We start from the raw sequence: 25,196 nt of genomic DNA, 5'->3' as shown, positions 1-25,196 counted from the left end.
TATACTTGATGCTACTGAACTGCACACTTGAAAATGTTTAAGGTCAATTTTATGTATATTTCACCACAGTTAAATAAAAATAAGATGATTTGTAGTAATAAAGAATGACTTCTATGACTTTAGCAACTGAACAACCACCTCCAAGCTATACTTTAAGTTAGGAAATAAAACAAGGGGGAAAGTTTGTTTGGTATGCTGCCATTTGAGGGAAAAGAAAAGCTGTCAGGGTTTATGCTGGTCTCCTAGAATACTTTGGAGAATATTTCCTTTCTTATTGCCTGAATAAACCTATCAAATTGGGACTGTTATCACTTGAAAGTTTGATGGAACATGACTGCAAACCCATTTGGACTTTGTGTTTTCTTCTTGAGAAGATTTTAAGCACCATTTCAATTTCTATTCCAGTTACAGGATTTTTCAAGCTTTTAAATTCTACACGATCATCATAGGTTAACAGTATATCGAGTAAATTTCAAGTTTTAAAGAAATTAGTTTATGTCCAAAGTTTTGAAATCATTACACATAATTGTTTATATTAGTCTATCTTTTAAAATTTTACTTTATCTGTTATATGTGTGCCTGCCCAGTATCTCAGTTGTGTCTGACTTTTTGCAACACCGTGGACTGTAGCTGGCTAGGCTCCTCTGTCCATGGGATTTCCCAGGCAAGAATACTGGAGTGGGTTGCCATGTCCTCCTCCAGGGTGTCTTCTGCATTGGCAGGCAGGTTCTTTACCAACTGCGCTACCTAGGAAACCCCTATCTGTTATATGTCTCCTGTTTATTAATGAGATTTTTATATGTGTCATCTTTCTCCTTCTCTTGGTCAATCCTGCCAGAACTTTTCTATTTTTTTAGCTGTCTCAAAGAAACAAGTTATTTTCATATGTCTTTAAAACCTGGTGTATATTTTATACTTACAATATATCCCAGTTTGGAATAACTACAGTTCAGCCTTTCAATATCCACATGTGAATAGTGACTACTGTATTAGAGCAGTTCTAGAAAAGAGGAGCTCTTTTTAAAATATTTCAAAGTTGTGGTCTATATGGCAGTTTGAAAGCTGATCTGAATGATTCCTTTTCCAGGAAAGGAAGCAGAAATAGTACAGTCATGAAATTAAGTTAGTTGCATATTTTATGGGTCCCAGGAGAAACGCGCAAGGCCAAAGAGTGATCTCAGTGAGAAACTCAGAATGAATCACAGGAATTAAACATTGGACACCATCCAGTGCTGAACATGAGTTTTCAGCTTACAATAGGATCACTTTATATCACAAAATGTAGAGCTTTACTAATTATGCTTGATGTAGGAAGTATATCGATATATTGTTCCACAGACTGCTACAGATTCAAACTTTGTGAAAAACTGTATTTCACTCTTTGGAAAGAGTGTCTTCTTATAATCTTAAACTGCACTGAAATAAACTGTTAGATTGCTCAGAATGGGTCTTAATTCTAACCTCTACTTTGGTCATAAGAGAAGTAATAAAAAGCATGCTTCTGTGTACAAATAAGATATTGAAGGCAATCAACTGTGATTAACAAACAATGCTCTTAGCAGATGGTGACTGTTTCCAGAACCTGACATGGTAAGATCGCTTTACTATTTTTCATATTTATAAATTTTAATTAAAAAAAAAAATCCCTTTCTCTGAAAGCCTCTGGTGTCTTCTGTTTTCTTGTCTGCTCCACCAGACTTTTGTCCTCATCCTTCCCTCCTCGGTGTGGTGAGTCACAATTACACCTAAGCTCAAACAAAGCAACCGGAAAACACATTCCAAGATAATGGAGATTTTCTGAAGCCCGGTAGGTCAGGCTTCACGCACAGACCCATTTCCTTGGGGAAGTTAGAATAAAGACTAAAGTCGAAACAGAAGGACTGTCCAGGGAGTGTGGCCTTCTGGTAACCAGTTGGGGTAAAAAAAAAAAAGGAACAGGAAGCCATGGCCAGTTCTCAAGAGCCCCTGAAGGAAAGCACACCCTGTATCTAACCAGTAGCAAACCGGTTAAGAAACAGCATAGCACTTAAAGTTGATAAAAAACCAAATGCCTGTTTTCTTCCAGGTTACCAAGAAAGATACAAGAAACATGGCTAGCTGAAATTGCAATATTCTGGATAAAAGTGAAAGTATAATCACTCAGTTGTGTCTGCCTCTTTGTGACCCTGTGAACTATAAGCCCGCCAGGCTCTTCTGTCCATTGGATTTCCAGGCAGAGATACTGAAGTGTGTTGCTGTTCCCTTCTCCAGGGGATCTTCCCAACTCAGGGATCGAACCTGGGTCTCCTGCATTGCAGACAGATTCTTAACCATCTGAGGCACCAGGGAAGCCTGAATTACACATGTGAAGTGGAAAATAAAACCATCTCTTATTGTATGTGTCCTACATTTTAAATTGCTTTAAAAAATAAAAGATGGCTTTTGCTAATTAGGAAAGGAGTAACCAAAATGACCCAAATGTCACTGATGTTAGCATCTTTAACTTTGCATTTAGAATTCAGTACATCCCTCAGAAAAGATTTATAGCCATATATGACTTCACTGGTAACAGTGATGTTAATCTCCTTGGTAGTGACGGCAACCAGAATGCAGTGAAACTAGTTTGTGATTACACATGTGATGTGTGTGTATGTGCTCAGTTGTATCTGACTATCTGCGACTCTAAGGACTGTAGCCCACCAGGCTCCTCTGCCCATGGAATTTCCCAGCAAAAATACTGGAGTGGGTTGCCATTTCCTACTGCAGGGGATGTTCCTGACCCAGGGATTGAAGCCACATCTCGTGTCTCTTGCACTGCCAGGCAGATTCTTTTACCACTATACTACCTGGGAAGCTTTAATTATACATGTGAAGTAGGAACTAAAACCATCTAACATTTATTGTGTGTGTCCCACATACCAGACACTGCTGAGTCAGCATCTTACTGTATCATTTCATTTAATCTTACCTGGTTATTATTTGGAGATTAGGAACAAGTTAGTTGCAATGTAACAGGAATTATACAAACAGGCAAATCTACAGACAGATAGCAGATCAGTGGCTGTCAAAGGAGGGAGCGTTAGTGGGGGAGAGGCTGCCCATAGGTAGGGAGTTTATTTCTGGAATGATTAAACTTTCTAACATGGAGATGGTTTCACAACCCTATGACTATACTAAAGCCATTCAGTTATATACTTTAAACAATGAATTGTGTGGCATGCAAACAGTAGTCAAAGCTCTGGTCAAACCTCTGGTTTTTCCAGTAGTCATGTACGGGGGTGACTTGGACCATAAAAAAAACCAGAGCACCGAAGAATTGATGCTTTCGAGCTGTGGTGCTGGAGAAGACTCCTGAGAGTCCCTTGGACTACAAGATCAAACCAGTCAATCCTAAAGGAAATCAACCTTGAATATTCATTAGAAAGACTGATGCTGAAGCTCCAATACTTTGGCCACCTGATGGGAAGAGCCAATTCGTTAGAAAAGACCCTGGTGCTGGGAAAGACTGAAGGCAGGAGGAGAAGGGGACAGCAGAGGATGAGATGGTTCGATGAGATCACTGACTCGATGGACGTGAGCTTGAGCAAGCTCCGGCAGATGGTGAAGGGCAGGGGAGCGTGGTATGCAGCAATCCGTGGGGTTGCAGAGTCAGACACTGACTGGTTTGTCTAGGGTGGAGCCCTGCATCTGGGTCTAGATGACTATGGCCGGGCTTCCTTGCCTTTTTACAGGGGGGTGGCCTCTGTCCCCAGATAGAAGGGTGAGGGCAGACTCGAGTAAGGGCACCACGAGGGTGGGAGTGGGCCTGTCCTCCAAGGGAGACCAGGCAGTCACCTGCATTGTTGAACTGAAATGACATTTCCACACTGTATTCAGTGTTCCAACTCACAAGAGCCTATTTTTTAAAACAGTAACAACTCAATGTCAGGACTTGGTTCTTTTCCCCATGTAATCACATTTTGCAGGCAGGTGAACCAATACATAAACACCCAAAAGCTCTTCATCACCTATTGGTGAAATCAGCTGGAAGGCACTGCCAGTTCTATCAGGCTGTTCTCTCTGTTCTCTTCTGAAGCCACAGCTGACTGAGGGGCATGGGGTGCATGTGCACTCAGTCACGTTTCACTCTTTTGTCACCCCACCAACTGTAGGGCTTCCCTGGTAGCTCAGCTGGCAAAGAATCCGCCTGCAATACACGAGACCCTGGTTCAATTCCTGGGTCGGGAAGATCCGCTGGAGATGGGATAGGCTACCCACTCCAGTATTCTCGGGCTTCCCTTGTAGCTCAGCTGGCAAAGAATCCAATGCAGGAGACCAGGGTTTGATCCCTGGGTTGAGAAGATCCCCTGGAGAAGGGAACAGCTATCAACTCCAGTATTCTGGGCTTGAGAATTCCATGGTCTATACAGTCCACGGGGTTGCAAAGAGTCAGACATGACTAAGTGACTTTCACTTGACTGTAGCCCGCCAGGCTCCTCTGTCCATAGGATTTCCCAGGCAAAAATATTGGAGTGCGTTGCCATTTCCTTCTCCAGAGGATCTTCCTGATCCAGGGATCGAACCCGCATCTCTTGCACTGGTAGGCAGGTTCTTTACCACTGAGATACTGGGGAAGACTGGCCACAGCTGATTTCCACACATGAAAGCTTCCAGACATAAAACAAGTCTTGTACTAAGTGCTATTGCCAAGTTCCTACTAACCACATGCAAGTATTTTCATGTGCTCTGTTCACTGAACACCAAAGCCATGTCTCCATGGGACCTCTCGCTCTCATCATTAGCTACCGTGGGGTACAGGACCCCTGCTCTGCTGGTGAGTGGTTCACTTCTGTTTAAAGGAACGTAAGCCTCCATGTACACTGTCTGGAATGCAAGCAGAGCTTGTAGTTTGGGAGACCCTCACACCACAGAGGGCAGAACTTGAGAAGCACCCATGGAAGGGCCAGGTGGCTTCCAGTTTCAGCCAGAAGGTGGGTATCGAACGCACAGATGCATAGGACCTTAAGGAAACCTGAGGCCCCGTGAGCCGAGCACCAGGGGGTCCAAGGTCCTGACTGGTCAGGATGGCAGAGAAGGAACCCAAAATCCATGTTATAAACCAACTCAAGACCTTTAGGAGGCGGAGGCTAACGTAACAGAAGAGTAGGTGTTAACAATGTGACATACAGTTCAACACAATTAATAGAAATATTAAAACAATCATTACACTTCCTCTCGCAGAAACCAGGGAGGGAGATCCCTTCTGTAATCGAAGTAGTAATTTCTGATCATACAAGGCATTTTTGTTATTATGTCCATAGGTAGAGCTCATATTTCAAAACAGGTTGATAGCCTGGACTGAGAGATAAAGTGAGATTTATTTAAATATTTTAACAGTTACCTCGTATGCTTCTGGCATACTCATATTCACAGTTTATCAAGTAAAAAAACTAAATACGTAAAAGTCAGCTCTGAAATAGGTGCATTTTCATTAATACATTCACCAGTTAGGTCTGTTCTTCTGAAACAAGAGGAAAGTCAGATATTGAGATTATTTGTTAAAGAACAAACTCAACATGTCAGCAGCAAATTTCAGTTTAAGTAAACTGGAAACCAATGTTCCCGTAACTGCAGTACAAAGTCAGTTCACCAGCTGAGACCAAAGATCACAGGGTAGACTAGAAGCTGAAACAACTTCATAGAGCATATTGTGGGGTGACTTTTAACAAATAAATATTAAAAATAGAATTCTCACATTGATGATTTAAGGACACGTTTTTGACGCAGTCCACAGAATATTCAGAGGCATTAAGCCAAGTACCACCACCACCACCAGGAGCTATACCCCAGGGCCCCTCGCAGCACACGACTGGTGTGCCGGGACTGCTGAGCACCGGCTTGTCTCTGGACACAACACCGAGCAACACAGCCAGGGTACTGGAAAGTTTCTCTGGAGAGACTGAGCAAATTCCCCACACAGACTCCGGTATAGAAGTCCATAGGAATATGGGCAGACCCCACAGAAGCACCCCATCTGGGAACATGGTGACCAGGGCTTGTGACCACAGAACCAGTTTGAGAAAACGTACTCTGGAGAAAATAGAACAGCTCACTGTTTGGTCCAAAAACGTGTGTGTGTCCATGCACTGGATGTGTCAGATGAACTGAAAAGGCTCAGCGCATGGTGAACGTCCAGCAGGTGGAGTGGGGCCCTCTCCATCGCCCCCAGATCCAGGAGTTTTAAAGGAAATAAGGAAACAGTCACGTTAACTTAGACTTGGGGGTGGACTCCAGCACATTTACTTGACATTCCTTCATAAACACGTCAGCTTTACCAGGAAAGTGTCTTCCTTCACATTCTGACTCATAAGTTTTCTGTAACAATTTGTCAATGATAACAATCAACCTGTCAGTCTGATCTTGTCATAAATGGTCCTACAAATTCTTTTAAAAGTCTAAATTCTAGCTGGTATGACACCAAAACTTAGTTTAACTTCAGAATTCACAGGACAGCTCTGACCCAGGCAGCCTGAGAGTCCAGAGGAGGGCAGGGCGTTGCTCCTGGGTCTGAAGGTGACAGAGAGGGCACAGAGTCTCAGGGCCACGGCCATGTCCACACTCCAACTGTTGGGTGTTCACCATGGGCTGAGTCTCTTCGATTCCTCTGACACATACATGGATACACACACGGAGATGTGAATTACATACACATGGTTCTGGACCAAACAATGACAGGGACATACATGAGCTTTTTTTGCCAAATAGACTATTTGGTTCATGAACAGCACTCCCTCGTCAGTCTACCGGAGTCCAGACCAGCTGTGCAGGTAGGATGCCCAGCCTGAGGAGCGGGACCCGCTCTCCTCCTCACCTGTGGGGTGAAACAGAAGGTTACTATCTACGCAGCACACCAGCCTGTCCTTAGGCCTACAGTGCCCACTGTCTTCCTCTCTGAGGGTCAGAAAGAGGATGTCTGACACATGACACACAGCACAGCACAGAAGGAAACCAAATTCATGGGGAGAACCCAAACTAGGGTCACAAGTCCAGTTTCAAGGAACTGGAGATCACACTGGACACTTTGTGCTCCCTTCTACATGGAAGGGATGCACACGTGGTGCTGTCCCCAGGAAGCAGAGCCAGCGTTTCCTGCCAGGCACAGGATATACTGGTCCACAGCACAACCCCGTCTGGTGCCCTGCCCACCTTGGGCGGCAGCCGCCAGCCGGGTCTTCTCCTCAGGGCTGAGCTGCAGCATGGTGTCCACCACAGGCAACAGCCGTGCCCGCTCGCTGCCTGGCTTCAGCAGGATGAACTGCAGCAGCACGTTCTTCAGGTACTCCAGGTTGGCTGCCGACTTCTCCCGCTCCTGGTTCCGCTCCAGCCGCCTGACTTCACTCTTTAGAAGCTGGTGTCAAAGAAACGAGGGGAAAGGGGTTAACACGAAAGATGGACACCGTGTCTCCTCTTCCCCCAAAATGCCCTTAAAATGACAACAAAGGTGTGGCAAGGACGCATGAGCTGGTGTGGAGGGCTTCCTGGAAGCAGCATCCCGCACCTTAATCTGCTCCATGAGGATGGCGTTGGTGGCTTCCGTTTCCCGAAGCAGGCCATTTAAGTGGTCGGCACTCTTGGTGGTGGAATTGAGCTTCTGAACCAACTCTTCTTTGGTGAATTCATTGTGCCATGCAGGCGGCTCTGCAGGTAATCGTCCAACGTTAATTCCCAAAATGAGCGGTCACAAGTGAAAATTTTAACAGATCAGCAAGAAAATACCCTGGTATGGCCACTTGGCTCTGCAGGTCCATCCCCATGCCCAGTTATAAGGCTGCACGAGACACAGGAAGACAGACTGTGCCGTGGAGCAGGCTGCTGGCCTGGAAGCTGTGAGGCTACTAGGTCAGCACCAGCTCACCCTCCTCCATCTATTCACGTCCTGAGAGCTGGTGTCACTTTGCTCATAAAGAAGAAAATGCCAGCAGTTACTGGGAGACCATAACTTCAGTGGTCTCCCATGAGGATTTCATACAAGGTGAGGGGAGCATTATTATTTGAATTTAATACATGATGGAACAGGCCCAAAGTCAACAAGCAAAAAACAGAAAGCCGAATCTGTGGCCAAATTTTCCATTTGTAATACAGGAGAATACTGGAAAGTTTTTTTACGAGAGAAGCCCAAGAGAGCACTTATAAAGGAGAGTGACGTTAATTAGACAGGATGACGGAATCAGACAGAGGAGCGCACCGAGCCTGGCTTCAGGAGAACTGAGCAGCTGCTCCAGGGACTGTGCAGGGGTGCTGGCGGGAGAGCCCCGCTCCAGGTCCGTGGTCTCCATCCCTTCCCCTTCCTCCCGGGCCGTGACCTGCACATCCAGGAATGGGAGGTCTGCGCTTCTCCTCTCGCGAAGGCTCCTCAAAGGTTGCTGGGAAGAAGCTGGGCCTGTTACAGGAATTTTAAACAGTAAGTGGGAGATGCTTAGATTCATGGACTCAGCACCAGCAGAGACACTCAAGCAAAGATAACATGACTCAGGATGACCACCTGCATGGCAGGGAACCTGAATTACTCAAAGACAAGGAAAGATGCAGAAAGAGGAAACTTCTAAGACCACCCTAACCAGCCAGTTACTGAACTCTAACCATGAAGTCCACCCACCAGAGGCAGCACTTGCTACCTGAGTTAGGGTAAACCATTGGACAGCACAATGCAGAGGCCTGGCTGCTATAGAAACCCTCCAACCAGACTCTGCCTGTCACAGAGGATGGGTGTTTCCAGCATTGCAAACCCTGGAACACCACACCCTTGCTGAGGGCAGCTCTGAGCTCACTGACCATGGGCCTCACACTCCACCGAGGGTTCGGGCCATCACCCACCCCGTCATCAGCATGCAGGCAAGAAGAGTCCTGAATCTAGGGTGGGCTGACCCATCCCACTTCCCAGGCTGGGCTCCACGCTCGCTGGTCACCAGCCCAGCATACAACCAGCAGAGTCATAAGATACTTCAAAGGAGTTCTTTAATGAATCCCAAGCAAGCTCAAGGTCAGAGCAATTACATGGCCTGGTTCAAGGAGTCAGAGCCTGCTCCAGCCCAGAGTTCCAGCCAGGCCTGTTAACCTCACCTCTCGCTTAGGCCACTTCAGTTCCCTCTGCGGAAGCGCTTGCCCAGGTCTCTGACCATTTGTTTACTGCTTGTTCCATTGCTGACTCCAGCGTTCCCTGGTTAGCCACTTCTGATAGTTCTCGGTTTACATTACATTGTCTGAAAGTTGGTTTTGGTCCTGAGGAGTGACCCATCACCGCCAACACAATGGTGATGAGGGATTAGTACTAAATATGAAGCTGATACTCTGCACTGAGATGTGGCCTCCTTCTGGCTGATGGGCTCTCATCACTTCCAGGAAGCAGAATGAAGTCGTTTGTGTGGCTGGACAAAAGTTCCACTAATTAGAAACTTGGAAGGGAAGATGCTGTGTTTGACCAGACAATCCTACAATTTCAGCACTCTAGAATTTCTGAGTAAAAAAAAAGTGTTTGAAAAAGCACTGAAGAACACTAAATGGATGCAGTGGACACTGTATTTGTACACGGAGGCTTGAGACTGCTGTGTTTGAGTCAAAGAGGAAAACCCAACTACGTGAAGTCAGTACCCTGCAGGGGGCAGAGGCTGCTGCAAGAGCAGCAGGGGGTTCAGCATCCAAATCTCCACTCAGCAAGCAGATGCCATGTCGCTGACCACAATACCTGGTGTCTCGTCACCATGTGTGTGTGTTGGGGGAGTGGCTAGACAGCACGCCCCCATCACATGTACGCACTCCGTATGTGTTCCCATTGCACGTACACACTCCACGTGTGCATTCCCACTGCAAGTACACACTCCTTGCGCCTGTCCCCATCGCAAATACATACTCCGAGTGGCCGGCTCGCTGCGGGGCTGCAGAAGCTGGGCCTCTAGCCGGCACAGCTGCTGCTGCAGTGTCTCCACTGTCCTCCGGTGCTCCTCTTGAAGCTGCCGCACCTGTTCCCGGAAGCTGCTGCGTAGGGCCTCGTGCTGGGCTGTGAGCTGATCGACAGTCTGCACGTGCTCAGCCTTCAAGGCGGAGTTCTCCGACTGCACAGAGCACAGCCTGGGGAGAGACCGTGCCACATAAGCATCCACCCCACACTGGCTCGGCCAAGATGGCAACCGGATGTGCCCCTGGGGGACTCAGGCAGGAGGCAGAGGGCAACCTGAATGAGCCAACTGGAGTCTGTGTACACCGATGTTTCAAGTGAAGGGTTAACGGCAGGAGCAGAGGGAAATGAAGCTCTGCTGGAGTGAAGGACAAGTGACACGCCTATTCTCCAGGTGAGGAGACACCCCTCCACTGCACATGTGCAGACACTTCTTGCGATTAGGAAGTGGGGGGCGGGGGTGGAGGGTGGGGGGGTAGGATCCTGTAATAAGTGCTGTCCACCTTTGAGACCCCCGCACTGGACTCCACCTCAGCAAAAGGATGCATGGACATATTGGGAAGGCCCTGGGTCAGGTCAGAGGGTGGGAAATGAAGCAAGACAAGCGGCCGGAGGAAGACAGAGACCAGAAGATGGCGTGTACATGAGCATTTCCACCCTTGGGCACTCCCTGTTGGCAAGGACGCCCACGCCCTGTGCAGGGAGAGCAGCTCTGCCTGTGTGCTTCCCCTCAAGCTGTGCTTCTAGTAAACTCTGCCTGTCTCACAGTGAGGGCTTGCTGTAAATTCTTGTTTCCAAAGAAAGTAAGGGCTCCATCAGCAGCTGTCAGAATGTCCTCCAGAGAGAAGGAGAAGTGCTGGCCTCCAATGCAAGGCCATGAGGGCACAGTGGACAGAATGGTGGGTGAGCAGGTAAAGCCATGTACAGACACAGCAGGAGCGGGCGCTCTGAGGCAGAAGCAGCCACCAACATGTGGACACCCTGCTCCTAACTTCAGCCCGCAGCCTCCCAAGGGTGCCCAATCGGAGTGCCAACAAGCCCACTCGCTGCCCATGTGCCAGCGCCACTGGCTTACTTCTCACGGAGCTCAGCCTCCTTGCCCACGGCCTCCTGCAGCACCCTGTTGTGCCTCTCGAGCAGGGCGTAGTGTTCACACTGCAGGGCCTGCAGCTCAGAGGCGCTGATCTGTAAGCTGTTCTGGGTGTCTTGTAACTTGAGCTTCAGTTGGTCAATCAGCATTTCCAGATGTTCTCTAAAACATAAATAAGTTCAAAAAATGTTTTTGAAAGATGTAAACCTAATTTTGTGATTGCAAATAAATTTTACTTTAATCATTTAATCTTTCGATACCATACTCTTGCCATTATTATGGATGATTCTAAAGGAAATAAAACAATCTGAGGAATTTGGAGAACAGGGTTAAGTGTGAAACAAAACACTACAGTCAGACTTTAGATGTCAGACTACACATTTACAAAAGTCTGAATTTACAGATTTCACATTCAAATGGAGCAGACCATGCAGTACATCCAAACAGTCCATTTCATGTTATAGGACGACGACATTAGTTGGGGGAAAAAACAGAAATCATACAGCTCTAGGCTATCCTGTTCTGAGAAGAGCTTGTTACACCAAGGTAGAATGAAGGAAAGTCTTTGGAGAAAAAGTTAAAAACTGTATTTCTGCCACAACTGGTGAAATGCACTATTTCTTTTTTTAAAAAGTATTTAATATATAAGAAAGTAGAAGAAACTTAAAACATTTACATTAAAATAATTTTAACTCAAAACTGTCATAATCAAAGCTGACTCTTGCAAATATGGTATTTTTATAATAAATGTGTCAGTATTCAACTCCAGCTTTTAAGACGAGCAATTTATAGAAAAAACATCTCATCAGTTTTTAGCCTAGAGTTATCTATTTACTAAATACTTATGACAAAACCCACTGAAATGTTGTGAAGTGATTGGCCTCCAACTAATAAAATAATATTTAAAAAAAAAAAAAAAAAGGCAACACAACCATAAGATTACAAAATTAATACACAGAAATCTGCTGTATTTCAATACAGTAACAATGAAAGATCAGAAAGAGAAATTCAATCAACTATTCCATTTACCACTGCATTAAAAAGAATAAAATACCTAGGAATAAACCCACCTCAGAGACAAAAATCCTGTACTCTAGTGACTATTAAGATGCTGATGAAAAAAATCAAAGAGGAAATAAACAATGAATAGAGACACCATGTTCATGGATTGGAAGAATCAATATTGTGAAAATGACTATACTGCCCAAGACAATCTACAGATTCAATGAAATCTCTTCAAATTACCAATGGCTTTTTTCACAAAACTATAACAAAAAATCTCAAATGATAGAAGTGATCCTGAATAGCAAAAGCAATCCTGAGGAAAAAAAATGGAATTGGAGCAGTCAGGCCCCCTGACTTCAGCCTATACTATAAGCCTACAGTCATCAAAACAGTATGGTACTGGCACAAAGACAGAAATATAGACCAACGGGAAAAGGATAGAAAACCCAAAAATAAGTCCATGCACCTAAGGTCAATTAATCTATGACAAAGGAGGCAAGACTACACAATGTTGAAAACACGGTCTCTTCAACAAATGCTGCTGGGAAAACTGGACAGTCATATGTAAAAAAATAAAATTAGATCACTCTGAAATTTCATACACAAAAATAAGCTCAAAATGGATTAAACTGAGACTAGACACTAAAAAACTCCTAGAGGAAACATAGGCAAAACACTGAGATAAATCACAGCAACATCTTTTTCAATTCACATCCCAGAATGATGGAAATAAAAACAAAAATAAACAAACAGGACCTACTCAAAAGCTTTTGCAAAGCAAAGGAAACAATAAAGTGAAAAGACAATCCACAGATTGGGAGAAAATATTTGCAAATGATGTAACTGATAACGGATTAGTCTCCAAAATTTACAAAAAGCTCATGATGCTTAACAGCATCAAAACAAACAACCTATTCAAAAAATGGGCAGAAAACCTAAAGAGACATTTCTCCAAAGACGACATACAGATGGCCAAGAGGCACATGAAAAGATGTTCAAGATCACTAATTATTAGAGAAATGCAAAATCAAAACTACAATGAGACAGCACCTCACACCAGCTAAAAAGGCTATCATCAAAAAAATCCACAAACAACAAATGCTGGAGAGGGGGTGGAGAGAAGGGAACTCTCCTGGACTATTGGTGGGAATTAAAATTGGTACAGCCACTATGGAGAACAGTATGGTAGTGTTAGTTGCTCAGTCATGTCCGACTCTTTTCAACCCCATGGACTGTGGCCCGCCAGGCTCCTTTGTCCATGGGATTCTCCAGGCAAGAATACTGGAGTGGACTGCCATTTCCTTCTCCAGAGGATCTTCCTGACCCAGGGATTGAACCTGGGTCTCCTGTATTGCAGGTAGATTCTTTACCATCTGAGCTACAGGGAACAGTACGGAGGTTCCTTAAAAAACTAAAACTGGAGCTACTATATGACCCCGCAATCCCACTCCTGGACATATATCCAGAGAAAAACATTATCCAAAAGGCAACACTCACCCCAATCTTCATTGTAGTACTGTTTACAATAGCCACATGGAAGCAATCTAAATGTCCATCAACAGAGGAATGGATAAAGATGTGATACATACATACAATGGAACATCACTCAGCCATTAAAAAGAATGAAATAACACCATTTGCAGCAAATGGATGGACCTAGTGAGGGTCATACTGAGTGAAATAAATCAGATAAAGAAGGAGAAATATTGTATGACATCCCTTATATGTGGACTCTAAAAGGAAATAATACAAATGAACTTACTTATGAAACAAAGAGACTCACAGAGTTAAAAAACAAACTTATGGCTGCCAGGGAGTTTGGGATGGACATGTACACATTATTATATTTAAAATGGATAAACAACAAGGTCCTACTGTACAGCACAGGGAACTCTGCTTAATGTTATGTGACAGTCTGATTGGGAGGCGGGCTTTGGGGAAGAATGGATACATGTCTATGTATGGCTGAGTCCCTTTGCTGTCCACCTGAAACTGTCACAACACTGTTGATCAGCTATACCCCAACACAAAATAAAAAGTTCAAAAAAAGTAACACATAAATACACAAACTCTGCAGGATATTTACTCCTACTGAGGATAGTAAGAAACAGATGTAAAACTGTTCTGAACACCAGGCCTCTCCCGATAAAAGCAAAGCACAGATGTTATAGAATGCCACAGCAAGCTCTCATTCCTAGTGTATTTTTGAATAATTCACAAGACCAATCTGTATGCTAATTTTAAAGAAGTATTAAACAACATATTATTGAAACACTGGTGGTAACTAGTGGTTACGTGTTAACCTCACGCTCAGGTCCAAAGGCAATGGGAGCAGGAGTTCCCACCCGGTGGGTGCTCCCTATCCTGAAGACCTCACCTTTCTTGTTTGGCTCCCTCAGCCTCAGTCTGAGACACAGACTTATTTTTCTGCTGTTTTAAAACATTGTGGACCCGGATCTTGTAGCTCTCAAATTCAGAGGTGACCGCAGCTTGTTCTGCCTGTAATGGTTCAGAAAGAAAGAAGTCTGACCACTGCATTTTTTAGGTCATGTGATCCTCCTGTTTTCTCTTAGATTGTGAATGAAGATGAAAATCTTTCTCTGAAGATAAGTAATGCCTCTGACACTCCTTAGTGCCTCAATGAACTTTCCCTAAATAGTGTACTTCTGCTGGCCTTACACTTTTTTAAGGTCTCTGAATGACATATCTTGTCTGACAGGAGGTATATTTCTACCTGTTTTCACCCTGGTAGATTACTGCCCATATTTTTATAATAGCACTATTTAGAACAATTTTCACTTGCGATATTTCTTGTTTTTATAAATACATGAAAAATTAATTCAAAGAGGTGAGGCTACTTGCACTTTGGTTTTCAAAAGAGAGTGGGAAAAGTATAATTCTAGGTCCTGGGTTTCCTGAAGTGCCCTGTGACCTCTCAGCCCTACTGCCCAGGACGCTCAGAAAGAGCCATGCCTGTAACAAGTCAATTGCAGAAAGTGGTGCTTCTGTTAGAGTATGATTTCATAGTCATTTAGCCCTTGGAAAGAACTCTAACCTTTCTAACGAAAAAATTTTTTAAAAATTTATTTACACACAGAAACTGCAAAACAAGGTTAAAATGGAAACAATGTGTACTTCTGTCTTTCCTTTTAGCAGAAACAAGTTGTGCTAGTAAGGGTCTGGGTTGTCTGGGGTGGGGTCAGGTGGAGGGGTCGAACTGCTGGGACCTACCCCCACCCCACAACCAGAGGACGCACCCTGGCCTCCCGGCACTCCTCCTGCAGGGCTGATACCCGCTGCTGGTAGGCACCCAGTGTGCGCTGGTGCTGGTCCGCCGATGCCTTCAGGCGCTCATGGGCTTTGTGCTTCTCTGCCGTCACTTCCGCCAGCTGAATCTAGGGGCAGAGGCTTTCAGTGAGGAGCGAGGGAACCAGATCTTTGTTGGTTAAACAGACTTCCCTTAAATGTCAAGTTGGGGTTTGAGAAGGGACTATGTGTAAAAGACATAAGAGTAGGAATTTTAACTTATTATTCGAAGAGTGGAGCCAACATGAGTAGAATATTTTCTCAATAAATTAATTTGGTTTTCCTTAAATCAATCAAATAATCATGAAAAAATTTCAGAACACATGTTACAGTTCCTTTAATTAAATACCTCAAGCTATTATACATAAACATAATGGATACAGAAATAAATTATTGCTTCTACTTTCTCAAAATGCTGGCTGATGAAGGATACTTAGGGGGAAGAAATGTGTGTGTGTGTGTGTGTGTGCGCGCGCGTGCAAACGTGTAGTGTGTGTGTGTGTGTGTGTGTGTGTGTATAAAATCCCCCATGTGACAGCTTACTTCTACATGGAAATTTTGAAAAGCCTTTAACAGTAAAAAGAATCTTACTTTATAGACTTCTACTTGCTGCTGGCTGGCCTCCAGTTCACCCTTTAAAGATGCCTGAAGCATTAAGTGATCAGTCTCCTGAAGAACAAGAAACCTGGTTAAATTAAATAACGATGCTTTTCATAAATACTTGTATTCAAAGATAGAACTCAGGAATGCGCATACCGCTTGCCTCAAATCTGCCAGTTCTTTCTTGGTTTTCACAAGTAGCTGTTTGATCTTGGTATTCTTTTCCTCATACTGCTGTACCACAGCCTGCAGCGAAGCTAATGGGAAAGATCATTTCAGGGGAAAGGTTTACAAGTGGATATAAGTAACCAAACAAGAATCTTTTCTTTGTATTAGCCTATCTCTGAAAGGAACCCGTCTTAGCTTTTTATTACAAACAGTCCTGGGTGTTCACTAGAAGGACTGATGCTGAAACTGAAACTCCAATACGTTGGCCACCTCATGTGAAGAGCTGACTCATTGGAAAAGACCCTGATGCTGGGAGGGATTGGGGGCAGGAAGAGAAGGGGACGACAGGGGATGAGATGGCTGGATGGTATCACCAACTCGATGGGCATGGGTTTGGGTAGACTCCGGGAGTTGGTGATGGACAGGGAGGCCTGGCATGCTGTGATTCATGGGGTCACAAAGAGTTGGACACGACTGAGTGACTGAACTGACCTTTTAACATATATGACACTAGTGACAATAATATAGTAAATCCCACTGTACCTGTGACCACCTTTAACTACCACCAACACAGGCCGATCTCATCCCACCAAGCGAGATGTCGGGCCTGCATGCACCGTGGCTGCTGCTTGATTCTGGGCACAGCCTGTCTGCACGCTACTTATGGCTGCTTTAGCTCAGGAGGAACAGGACAGAGACCTCAGGGTCCGCAAAGCAGAGAACACATGCGTCCTGTCCTTTACTGCAACCCAGACTCACTTGCTGACCCAACTCCTGTGCCGCACAGGTACTCCCCACCCCTGAAACCCACTTGTTTGTAAGTATTTTAGCACGCATCTCTGAAATAAGGGCATATACTTACTGCGTATCTAAAAGCTAAAGACTTTACAATAAGAAATACCTCAAAAGACATGCTGTGTTTCCAACCACCTGGTCTGATTTTGTGACACTAATTGTCTTGCAGGACAAAGTTCAATAAAGGAAGACTGAAATGTGATCAAAACAAAACACTTTCATGTAACAGAGGTAAAGAGGAAGCCAGTATCAAACAGGAGTAAAGTGGATGCACTTTCCAGATCACAGGACCAACCACAGAAGCAGGCCAATCCAGCCGCAGCCGTCATGAAGCAAATACAGAGCATCTGATAGAGACCACAACCTGGTCCTTGACAGAACAAGTAACACGTGGGTCCGTGTGACCGCAGCTAGAAGACCCCAAGCGCAATGACTACCACCATGAAGCTAAATCCACACCCACTGACTACATCACTCAGTAAACAAGAGCAGGTGTTCTGTAAGAATACACTTTGACTTGCCTTATGATGTGTCACCACCAGTAACTTCCTGGCAACTATTTACCCAGTCCTGCAAAGACTGTACAAGGCACACATTACATATAAAGCCTTTTAAGTGCTCCAGGAATCATGACAGGGTAAGTTCCTGACCTTTAAGAACACAGACTGAAATTAAGGATAATCTCTGGATAATGTGATGATGTAAAGCAAAATAGAAACGTTCAAAAGAAATAAAAAGGCTGTGGGGACCCATGTGAACTAACGGTCACAGCCAGGTTACATTTGCATGGGACAAGGAAGGCTTGTGGGGACAGCAGACACTGGAGACTGAGGATGACTCCAAAAGGTGCTCACGGGGTGGGAAGGTGAGGGCACAGCAAATGAATGACAAGGCTGTGGAAAAGCAGCTGCCATGTTTCAGAAGAGGAAGGGCTGCTGTGCCCCAGAAGTGAGGAGGATACATGAGGAGCCAGACGGGCCCTGCAGAGGGGCAGGGCGGAGATTGTAACACATGGCAGAGTGAGCTGGCTCACAGTTGTGCGTGGATACTTTCCAACATGTCCCCACTCTCCTCCCCGTCCAGCCACAGCCCCCAGTTCAGGCCTCAGGGTCCCTGCCTGCTGGGGTACCTGCATTTCCCAGACCCCACAATGGGCTGAATCATCAAAAAGGCCCAAGTCCACTTTGTGTTCAGGTCCCTCCTGAACTGGATCAAGGAGATCTTCTGGGCATACTTGACTTCTCCCTCACAGGTCAAGCCCTTTCCTCCAACCTGTAAAGACTTCCACACTATGTTACTCCTTTCTACTTCTGCTCCTAACTATGGTTGCAGAAAGGACCGCCCTGTCTCAGTTCGCTCGTTTCTCTCCAAATCCTAAGACTCAACACAAATCCCAACCCCCAACATTCGTCCACAGAAGCTTCTCCCTCTGCACTCTTGACACCCACTGACTGGACCTCTCGTATCTGTGCTGACTCACCAGCAAGAGGTGCTGGCCTTCTTAAATGAGCAGCTCTTTTTAAGTTTTCCCAAGACCTGAGCCTCTTTTTTAGCTAGCTGGCTAACTCACAAAGTCAAATGTCTGCAAGTGTTTGTGACCTGGAGCCCTGCTACCCAGTATGCACAAGAACACAGCTGGAAGACGGGTGCGTGCACAGGCAAGGGCCCAGAGAAACCAAGCACAGAAAGTATCTGAAAAACCTGTTAATTATTTAGGAATGAAAAAAAACCCATGGGTCAAAGAAGAGATTCAAAGAAAATTAAAAATATCTCAAGCTGAATTAAAATAAAAACACAACATATCTGCTTGTTAGCTGAAGGCCTGCCTAAGGGACACGCACAGCTCTAGTTCTTACGTTGGAAACTATTTCACAGATAAAATGGAACAGAATCACCTCAGAAAGATTCCACGGCCATTACAACCATCCTGCTCTGCTGACAACAGAACCCCTGAGAAATGTTTACAGGACTGAATGTACACAAGGGCACAGTGGGTAGTCTTACAGCCCCCCTCTTTAGTCCCCAGTCACGGTCCCTACTGTGAGGATGACTGGGCTGCCAAGGGCTGGTCAAGGAAACCATCAGCACTGGCCCCCACCCCCCATTCCCCTCTTCTGCTGAAGACAGTCACCATGAGGTGCAGTGGGCTCTGTTTTACTCACTCATTTCTTCTTGCAGGGTCTCTTGTTTCTGTTTTTGGATTTTTATTTCCTGCTCCAAGTCTTCTATCTTGCTGTTTTTATTAGCTAACTTCTGATTCAGTTCTCTCATCAAGCGTTCGTAATCAGCAATTTCCATGTTCATCAGCGTGGTCTGCTGGGCATCCTGCACAGGTTACAATGACAGGGCCATGTGACAGTGGATGAGCTAACTCTAGCAATTTCTGAAAGGATCAAGGTCGCAAAACACCTGCTCTAGGATGCTTTTCTGTAGCACAGAAACTTCATATGTTAATGAAGATGCTGGGGTACTTCCTAGATTGTAATTTCATAAAATTGACCGCTTTTGTAAACAGTTTAACTTTCTCAGTTTCACTGTATAATTTTCGTTAACTACAACTGGTCTACTCTTATCTATAAAATATTCCTATTTTAAGCAGCTCTTATAGTACCTTTATTTTTGTTCCCATCTTTGGAAGAGTAGAGAAAAATTCACCAAAGTTCTCAGCATAATACAAACTTCAGTTCTTGACATTAACTATAAATTTTCATGTGTCATAGAATAATCATGTACAAAAAATAAAACAGCAAACCAAGCCTAAATTCTTCCAGAGAGATGGGCACTCGGACAGCTAAGTTGAATTTTCCATATTCTGAGGCAAATAATTTGTAAAGGAGTACTTCAGTATCACAAATAACCTTGTTTTTGAAATATTACTTTTCAGAGTCTATAGGATAGTTTAAGAATGAGAATATTGCTATTTTGAGTCGAGTGTTTCATTTTACCTTTCTGAAAGTGAAACTCACTCAGTCATGTCCGACTCCTTGCGACCCCATGGACTATACAGTTCATAGAATTCTCTAGGCCAGAATACTGGAGTGCATAGCCGTTCCCTTTTCCAGGGGATCTTCCCAACCCAGAGATGGAACCCAGGTCACCTGCATTTCAGGAGGATTCTTTACCTTTCTAACCAGTTCTAATTCTTGCATGGTTTTCTGAAGCTGTTTCTTTTCCTTTTGAAGCTGTAGCTGAAGTTCTTCAAGTTCATTTACAGAACTGGCATGCTCCTAAAATTAAAAATAGAAACACTGGGACCCCTAAGCCAACCAATGTTTTTTTTTCTTTTTTTTTTTAAAAAAGCATTCATAAAGGATTATAAAATAAATCTGACATACAAAGTACAGAGTTTGGATATCTTTCCATATTTAAAAAATATACACCCAAAAATCGTACTGTGGATTCTCAACTTCACAGTTGGAATTAATTAACTTCAATTAATTAACTTTAATTCCACATTAAGGAATTAATAAACTTTGCTGATTTAACAAATGTTCCTCATTAGCAAGTCTTTCCTACACTGAACTACTGCAATAAAAACACCACTGTGTGAAATGAATTCACCCCACAGAACTGTTTTGACCTTTATTTTCTGTTCTTTCTGAAGTTTTTCAGCTTCCAGCTCTTTGTCTGCCATAGCCTTGGCTTTGTGGACTTCTAGAATCTGCACTTCCAATAAGCAGGCGTTAGATTGCAGTGTCTCGATACGGGCCAGGAAGTCTTCATTATCTGAGGTTAATTTTTCACACTACAATGACAAATGTTTCATTACTGTAAACACACAGAAAATACACACAGGAGAGGAAGAATAAAATGGAACATAATGAGAATACTGGCACAGTATAAAAAAAATGAAGATTTCAGAATCGAGTCCATGAAATGAAAATGCAAAAATCAAGAGTAAGTTTAAAACACAGTCACAAAAAAAAATAAAAAAAATTAAAAAAATAAAACATACTGATGTTAATTTGGAAACCGTTTCAAGCGACCAGGAGCACTAACAGAGGAAAAGGCAAAAAATGAAAAAAACAAAAACAAAAAAACCTCAGGGGAGCTGAGATTACAGCCGTAAGTAAGACAGGATGGTTGCCAGTTTATTGGTCATATTCTCTCAACATTGGGAAAAAGAAAATAAAATTAAGTTTCTATGTACTAATTTTAACTTTCTGTGCAAAAAATATTAGAATTGAAATACACTTATTACAGTTTTCACATATGAAAGTCAAAGTGTCAGTCACTCAGTCATGTCTGACTCTTTGTGACCTTACGGACTGTAGCCTGCCAGGCTCCTCTGTCCATGGGATTCTCCAGGCAAGAATATTCGAGCATGTCATTCCCTTCTTAGGGGGATCTTCCCAACCCAGGGATTGAACCTGGCTCTCCTGCATTGCAGGTAGATTCTTTACCATCTGAGTCACCATGAATTTACTCAATTTAAAGTTACCTGAAAAGTCAAATTCCTTAATTGTCTTGTTAGGTCTTCTACTTGACGCTCAAAGTTATTGGCACGTTCTTTCTCTGCATCCAACTGCTCTGACTGCTTATCATATTCTGATAAAAGATTCTTCAACAAAAGACAAAAGGACTTAATTAACTTCAGGATATTATCGTACATGCAACTCCTCAGACTGTATGACTGGGCCATCTTACAATAAGCCTTAAGAGTTCATTCTGGAAGCCTGAAATATTTACCTAGATTCAACATTTGACAGACTTACCCCATGGCATCATACAATAAAATTAGCATAATCTAGATGACTTTTAGTATGAGGTGGTCTCTTAAAGGCTTGAAGAGGATTTAAAACATATACAATGCAATATCTCCAAGTTATCTATCTAGTCATCAAAAATAAACTTCTGAAACATGAACAACATTTAAGCGGGCAGGAGAAAAAGCTTACCCTTGTCACCTGTTACCTACAGAGTCTTGCTGAGGACAGCCTCGGGCCTGGCCCAGGTGAAGCAGAGGTGCTCAAGGAATATGAGAGGACCCCACAGACAGTCTCACACTCTGCAGCAGAACGCTCACAATTTTCCAAAGACCCTAAAACCACGTGACTTTTTCCTTTGCTGTTCCTAGTCGGCCCTGCTCAGGAAAGAACCCCAGGACCGACCTCTGCAATCCACACCAGCCAGCAAGGACATCCTCCAAAGTGCAGCGAGACTCAACTCTTCCCTGTAGCCTGTGTTTTCTTTCCCTTTTCTGGTAAATCCTGTTTTCCCCTTGTTCCTGGTCAACTACTGACTGTTCTTCACAAAAATGCAGCTCTGTACAAAATAGCTAACACATGCCTCTGGCTTTCCCTGAAAGTGGCCTCAAGGAAGCACAGCTGGGCTGTCCTGCATGACTGTCCTTTGGAATTGTGTCCAACAACGTGACTATTTCTGACAACATGGAGCTGACTCTACCTGTGATCTGATTCTAGGCTTCTTTGCTCCACTGCTGTCTGTTCATTCTTCCACCACCACCACTCACAAATCCTGACTGCTGCAGCTCCACACCAAGTCTCGCAGTAGGGCAGGGCTAATCCTCCCATTCTGTTCTTCCCCAATACTATGTTGCCCCTTTGAGGTCTAACCTGTATTCTCTCTCTTCTTTCTAAAGAACTCTTAAATTTCTTTTTTTTGGCTGCACTGGGTCTTCTTTGCTTTGCAGGGGCTTTTCTCTAGTTGTGGCATGGGGGCTACTCTTCGTTTTGGTGCACGGGCTTCTCTTGTTGCAAAGCATGGGCTCTATGGGCAACGGACTCTGGAGTTGTGGAGCACGACCTTAGTTGCTTCTCAACATGTGGGATCTTCTTGGACCAGGGATTGAACTCAAGTTCCCTCCATTGGCAGGCAGATTCTTATCTACTACACCACCAGGGAAGTCTTAAAGAACTTCTTTCAACATTTATTGACAGGCCTGTCTACTGGCAACAAACACCCTCAATTTCTAAGAAACTCTACTGCTCCTTCACTTCTAGTGCAAAGCATTCTAGCTTGGTGGGTTTTTTCCTCTCAACACCTTAAGTAATGCATTTTACGCTCTTCTCTTTTGTATGGCTCCTTGTAAATTTGATGTAATCCCCTATACATACCGTGTTTTTTTTTTTCTGTGGCTTCTCTCAGGACTTTCATCTTTGATTTTCTGTAATCTGAAAATGACATGCCACAGTGCACCTCTTCTGGTTGTGCTACGTGTGGTGTTCTCTGAACTTCCTTCCCGGATCTGTAACTTGGCACCTGACATTAAACTGGGTGATCAGTCATCCCTGTGCCAAGTATTTCCATGTTCCTTTCTCTCTCTTCTCCTATGGCATTCATATTGCACACATGCTATACATTTGTAGCTGCCCCACAGTTCTTGGATGTTCTACATTTCCCACCCCCCTACCGGTCCTATATTTTAAAGTAAATTGGTATACTTGGTCTACCTTTACAGGAAAATAAATTAGATTATATGGTTCTCAAAATGTAAAGAAGCAAGCTCCTAATGACTCATAAAAGACAGATAAATCCATATATAAATTTCAAATAAGCATTTTTTAAAAATGAATATCTTTATGTGTTAAGGATACCAATCCCTTGTCATATTTTCATGTTATTTTATCTAGTTCAGTCTCTTTCCCCTTGTAACTTCTTAAGTTTAGAAAAGTATTTTGCATCTAGAGATCATATGATCAAGTATTTTATTCTGATTTTAAAAAATCACTTTCACTTCTGACGAAATCTCAGAATTCATTTTGGAGAGTGGAACTAGATTTTCCTGAAGTAGTTTTCTGATTCCTCCTTTCCTGGTTTCTCTGTTTTCAGGTCTCACTGGGGCAGCACGGTTTATTTACTTGCTGGAAGAGATCTGGAACCAAATGCTTGAACCTAACCCCCGCTCCACTGGCTTCTTGCTCTGTGACCTGACTCCTCGCTGGTAAACCAGCAACGTTAATAACATGCTTATCACACACACACACATTACGTGTGACAGGACATGTCAAGCACTGAGAAGAATGCCTGGCCTACAGTGCTTGTTGTTACACAGAAGTCAACCCACCCACCTTAACTTTCCTACACACTATTTCCTTGTCTGTCTGCTCTTACTGCCACTAGGACTAAAGGCCAGGCAAGCAGAAACTCCACCTACCTGGTTGACCACTGTCTCCTTAGTACTCAGGCTCAGCCTGGCTGTAGAAATATTCGAATGCATAAAGAAACAAAATGGTATGTTCTTATGTTTTATTTTTACATTTTCCTATTATAGTGTCTCATGTTATTTAGGCTGATGAGCAATAATACCTCCAAATAGTGTTTTCACTTTTGTGTTAGACATGTCTAACTTTCACAGTTATTCCCTTGGCCAGAGGACTGTAACAGTAGCCATTTTTGTTTGTTACTGATTTTATTAGGAAATCCCAAACAGAAATGATAGTTTTAAAAGACAATACTTTAAAGGCATATTTAAAGCCTAGCCACTTAAAACCTTGGTAACAGGATGACACATTACACACACACACACACAGACACACACAAATAGTGAAAACCTTTACTAAAACATACAAGATGACTATGTTATGGACAAGAGTTTTCCTTATCAGAGAAATGCAAATCAAAACCACAATGAGGTACCATCTCACACCAGTCAGAATGGCTGCTATCAAAAAGTCTACAAGCAATAAATGCTGGAAAGGGTGTGGAGAAAAGGGAACCCTCTTACACTGTTGGTGGGAATGCAAACTAGTACAGCCACTATGGAGAACAGTGTGGAGATTCCTTAAAAAGCTGGAAATGGAACTGCCATATGATCCAGCAATCCCACTGCTGGGCATACACACCGAAGAAACCATAATTGAAAGAGACACGTGTACCCCAATGTTCATCACAGCACTGTTTACAGTAGGCAGGACATGGAAGCAACCTAGATGTTCATCGACAGATGAATGGATAAGAAAGCTGTGGTACATATACACAATGGAATGTTACTCAGCCATTAAAAAGAATGCATTTGAGTTCGTTCTAATGAGGTGGATGAAACTGGAGCCCATATACAAAGTGAAGTTAAGAAAGAAAAACACCAATACAGTATACTAACGCATATATATATATATATATATATATATAAGGAACTTAGAAAGATGGTAATGATGACCCTATATGCGAGACAGCAAAAGAGACACAAAGAATAGGCTTTTCAACTCTGTGGGAGAAGGCGAGGGTGGGATGATTTGAGAGAATAGCATTGATACATGTATAGTATCATATGTGAAACAGACTACCAGTCCAGGTTTCATGCATGAGACAGGGTGCTCAGGGCTGATGCAATGGGACAACCCTGAGGGATGGGATGACAGG

The 25,196-nt window shown here is 43.6% G+C and overlaps 1 protein-coding gene across 1 annotated transcript in view; it reads right to left on the bottom strand.

Moving 5' to 3' along the window:
• Window positions 1–2,097: 2,097 nt before the first annotated feature.
• The window catches only part of GCC2 (GRIP and coiled-coil domain containing 2), a 38,467-nt gene continuing 15,368 nt past the window's right edge, over window positions 2,098–25,196 (bottom strand). The window contains exons 10-23 of the mRNA XM_065929200.1: window positions 21,316–21,435; window positions 20,455–20,619; window positions 19,997–20,101; window positions 19,037–19,199; window positions 16,068–16,168; window positions 15,903–15,980; window positions 15,263–15,400; window positions 14,383–14,504; window positions 10,986–11,162; window positions 9,866–10,083; window positions 8,204–8,398; window positions 7,517–7,656; window positions 7,165–7,366; window positions 2,098–6,829 (exon numbers count right to left, since the gene is read on the bottom strand). Of these exons, the coding sequence (XP_065785272.1) occupies window positions 6,759–6,829; window positions 7,165–7,366; window positions 7,517–7,656; window positions 8,204–8,398; window positions 9,866–10,083; window positions 10,986–11,162; window positions 14,383–14,504; window positions 15,263–15,400; window positions 15,903–15,980; window positions 16,068–16,168; window positions 19,037–19,199; window positions 19,997–20,101; window positions 20,455–20,619; window positions 21,316–21,435 (1,995 nt within the window). The 3' untranslated portion in view covers window positions 2,098–6,758. The remainder of the gene's footprint in view (window positions 6,830–7,164; window positions 7,367–7,516; window positions 7,657–8,203; window positions 8,399–9,865; window positions 10,084–10,985; window positions 11,163–14,382; window positions 14,505–15,262; window positions 15,401–15,902; window positions 15,981–16,067; window positions 16,169–19,036; window positions 19,200–19,996; window positions 20,102–20,454; window positions 20,620–21,315; window positions 21,436–25,196) is intronic.

The sequence above is a fragment of the Muntiacus reevesi genome, chromosome 3, assembly GCF_963930625.1.
Source record: "Muntiacus reevesi chromosome 3, mMunRee1.1, whole genome shotgun sequence".
Taxonomy (NCBI): Eukaryota; Metazoa; Chordata; class Mammalia; order Artiodactyla; family Cervidae; genus Muntiacus; species Muntiacus reevesi.
This window is presented reverse-complemented; position numbering and strand designations above follow the sequence as displayed.